The sequence below is a fragment of the Propithecus coquereli genome, unplaced genomic scaffold (genome assembly GCF_000956105.1).
Source record: "Propithecus coquereli isolate 6110/MARCELLA unplaced genomic scaffold, Pcoq_1.0 Scaffold41, whole genome shotgun sequence".
NCBI classification, from domain to species: domain Eukaryota; kingdom Metazoa; phylum Chordata; class Mammalia; order Primates; family Indriidae; genus Propithecus; species Propithecus coquereli.
In genome coordinates this window covers 2,780,554-2,784,555 of record NW_012149841.1, presented here as the reverse complement: position 1 = coordinate 2,784,555, position 4,002 = coordinate 2,780,554, and the positions used below count along the sequence as shown (strand labels likewise).

At 33.3% G+C, this 4,002-nt stretch overlaps 1 protein-coding gene across 1 annotated transcript in view; it reads right to left on the bottom strand.

The window, feature by feature from the left end:
• LDAH (lipid droplet associated hydrolase) overlaps positions 1-4,002 on the bottom strand; it is a 129,969-nt gene that overhangs the window by 52,356 nt on the left and 73,611 nt on the right. The window contains exon 4 of the mRNA XM_012653104.1: positions 1,287-1,521. Coding sequence (XP_012508558.1) covers positions 1,287-1,521 — 235 coding nt within the window. The remainder of the gene's footprint in view (positions 1-1,286; positions 1,522-4,002) is intronic.

Sequence of the window (4,002 nt, the reverse complement as noted above, 5' to 3'; positions counted from 1 at the left end):
TTTTTTTTTTTTTTTTTTTACCACTGTGCTAAGACTATAATAAAGAATGGGAGTTGGGGAGAGCATGGAGGGAAAAAAATCCATAAATACAAAAATTACATTGAACTTATATTTGTGATGACTGCTTCTTGCTACATATTTGGCGAAACACCTCCCATATAAGCTGCAGCTTATACAACTGAACAGACAGGGCTGTGACTTGTTTCTAGATTCATTATGCATGTGATCTTATGACATTCTTAATACAGGTGAGCATGGAAAACTTTATTCAGGAGCCTTTACCATTAACGAGGGCAAAAAAGACAACAGCAGCAGCAGCTATGATAAAAGGAAGCTTATCATAGTGGCAAACTGCCTGGGTTTGAACACTACCCACTACTTGACTTTGGGCAAATCATGTAACTTCTTTGTACCTCAGTTTCTTCATTTGTAAAATGGGGACAGTAACAATACCTAAACCTCATTAGTTCTGAGTACCACAGTGCCATTAGCTGCTGCTGCAACTATTGTTGTTAAATCATTTATTGGAAGCCTGTTATAAATAAAATGCTAGATAGAAACTTTGCATATATTATCACATGTAACCCAAGAATAACCCATTGAAATATGGGGTATTATTATTCCCATTTCATAGATTAAGAAACTATGATTATTTTATTATGAAAGTCATTTATAAATACAGTGTAAATTAGTATTATCTAAAATGACAGATTACATTTTAAAACAATTTTAGAAGCCAAAAAATAAAGTAGCAAAAACATTCCCTGGCACATTCAGAAAATGCAATCAGCAAAGCACCCAGTATTAAAATATATTACCATGATGATTATTTATTAACATTACTCTTATAATTTCAACTTCCCAAAAACATTTAAAGAAGGAAAATAAAAATATAGCCTCTTAACTCTACAAGAATACTGGGCCTTGTTTTCTCGTACTTTTCTTTTTTGCAAAGTACTCTTACTGAGCTAACAGGGCACATTCTGGATTCCTGTAAGGACTCTATGTATACTATGTACTATGCACAGGACAATTATTTCTCACCATACCACAGCTAGAGTGGACAATCAGATACATAAGGTAAAATTAAAGCTTGATGAGCCTTTTCTATTTGTCACACAGAATGCCCCTCAGTCTATTTTCAGTTTTATTTATTTCTAGTTCTAAACTTTTGGGAGGAAATAAACCCAACAAATAATTGCTTGCTTGATATTCATTCACTTGAGATTATTCTGTAAACACTTTCTGATATAAGAATAAACATATACGTATTAAAAGGTGCTTACCAAGGCAGAATGGTTCTAGGACATTCATCAGTGAAAATTCATTCTCCACGTTCATTACTTGGAGGCCCATTCTGATCAGCAAGGACTTGATTTTCTGAGGACACGGTTTAAATAATAAGTAGCTGGCAGCATAGAGAACATATCGAAACCAGCACAGAAGTGGAGTGGCAATTCTGCCTTTGGGTGACTCAGACATTCGCTCAATTGTTGGAAAGAGCAGAAAGGAGCGAATTACCTATAATAAAGAAACATAATTTGATGAGAGGTTTTCTTAAGGTGTAGCTCATTACTTTATTGTCTCTTTTATACAGTACTGACAAATCACAGGTTTTACAATGACTAGAGATCTGTTCAGACTGTAAAGAACCATCATCCACTGCCCTCTCAGCTCATAACCAGTCTGGGTAGGATATAAAGATACCCCTTGAGGTGTCAGAGTTAATTTTCAGGGTGAGAAGGAATCAGATTCCTAAATAACTCATAGATTGTGATAGCAATTCACAATTCCTTTGACGGATTGATGAAAGTAGGAACTAATATACTATTTTAGTAGTTACACCAATTTGATTGACTAATGATACCAGAAGAAAGTAGGGCCATATAAGTGACTCCATTTCTGTTCTGCATCTTTTATTAATTATATTTGGAGATAATTCACTTTTGAAAAGCTCTTCTATTCCTTAACCTTACTAGCCAAAGAAAATCTTTAGCAGGACCAAATATATTTCTAAAAACTGATTCAATCTTAAAGTGTGGGCCAGGTAGAAGGGAGGCTGGGAATCTATTCCTACATAGGAAAATGTTTATGGACAAAAATATCATCTTGTTTCATCAGAATATCAGGAAATACATTTTAATAATACTGTAATAAGAAAAAAAAGCATCACTAAAACCATTTTAAAGTTAAACTTACCACTGTTTACCATATTATTATTTTTGAAATTAACATATAAAAATAATTTATGGTGGATCAGAAAACTCAAAATAGTTAAGCTCAATTCCTATTAATAGAGTAATATAAATGGAATAGACCAACAATGTTAAAGACTGTAGAATAGGAAATGAGAATGGAGACAATGGTTTTACTTTTTTCTTTTTAAACCACATTTTAAATTGTTAAGTATAACACACATGTAGAGAGTACGTAAAATAGAAACATACAATGTAACAAATGAGTATAAAATGAGCAGCTAGATGGGTCAAGAAACAAAACATTGCCAAAAGCCCTGCTTTTGCATCTTCTAATCGCAATTCCATCTGCTCACATCTTAGGTAAGCTTTCCTTTAGGATCAATATTTACCATCTCTTACTACTATAATCACTTCCTTATTTTGTTTTACATTAATACTTACCATCTCTTAATACTAAAGCTTATTTTTGCCTGTTAATGAACTTCATATAAATGTAATCATACAGTATGCTTTTGTGGTTTTACTTGTTTCACTCAACATTATGTTTATAAGATTCATCCATGTTGATACATGTCACAATAGCCTTATTCATTATCTTTGCTGCACAGTCTTCCATTGTATGAATATATCACAATTTATTTATTTTCCTCATAGACATTTGAGTTGTTTTCAATCCAGGGACATTATAAATATGCTGCTACTAACATTTTTTTTTATTTCAGCATATTATGGGGGTATTACTAACATTTTTTAAATTTTATTTTTCAGGATTAAACATGTATTTTTGGTCATTGGTTCCATAGATATAATTCCTCGACTGACCAAGAACAATAGTACATTAGATAAGATGTTTTGTAAAATGGTTCATTTCCATACATTGTAACCATATTAAGATTAATGTGTCCCTCAAGGTTCACGTGTTGAAAACATAATCCCCAATGCAACAGTGTTGAGAGGTGGGATCTTTAAGAGGTGACTAGGTCATGAGGGCTCTGACTTCAAGAATGGATTAATGCTGTTATCTTGAGAGTGTGCTAGTTATTATAGGAGTGGGTTCCTGATAAAGCTCCTGATAGGAGTTCAGTCCCCTGCTCTATTGCAAGCCTCATGGTAACCTTTAATTAAATCTTTTGGGTAAACACCCAGAAGTGGGATTGCTGGATCTTAATTGATTTTCAAATGTTGAATTTATCCTCCTTTGTACACCTGGGATAAATTCCACTTGGTCATGGTGTATAATTCTTATACATTGTAGATTCAATGTACTAATATTTTGTTGAGGATGTTTGCATCTATGTTCATCAGAGGTGGTACTGGTCTGTAGTTTTCTTGTAATGTCTTTGTCTGGTTTAATATGAAGGTAATGCTAGCCTCATAAAATGAGTTAGGAAGTATTACTTCTGCTCTATCCACTGAAATAGATAGTAGAGAATTGATACAGTTTCTTCCTTAAATGTTTGTTAGAATTCCACCAGGGAATCCATTTGGGGCTGGTGCTTTCTGTTTTGAAAGATTATTAATCATTGATTCACTTTCTGTAACAGACATAGGCCTATTCAGATTGTCTATTTCTTTCTGTGTGAGTTTTGGCAGATTGTGTCTTTCAAGGAATTGGTCCATTTCATCTAGGTTATCAAATTTGTTGGCATACAGTTGTTTATAGTATTCCTTTGTTATCCTTTTAATGTCCATAGGATCTGTAATGATGTCTCCTCTTTCATTTAGTAATCTGTGATGTATTTTTCTTAGCTGGCAAGTGGCTTATCAATTCTATTCAACTTTTCAAACAACCAGCTGTTGGTTT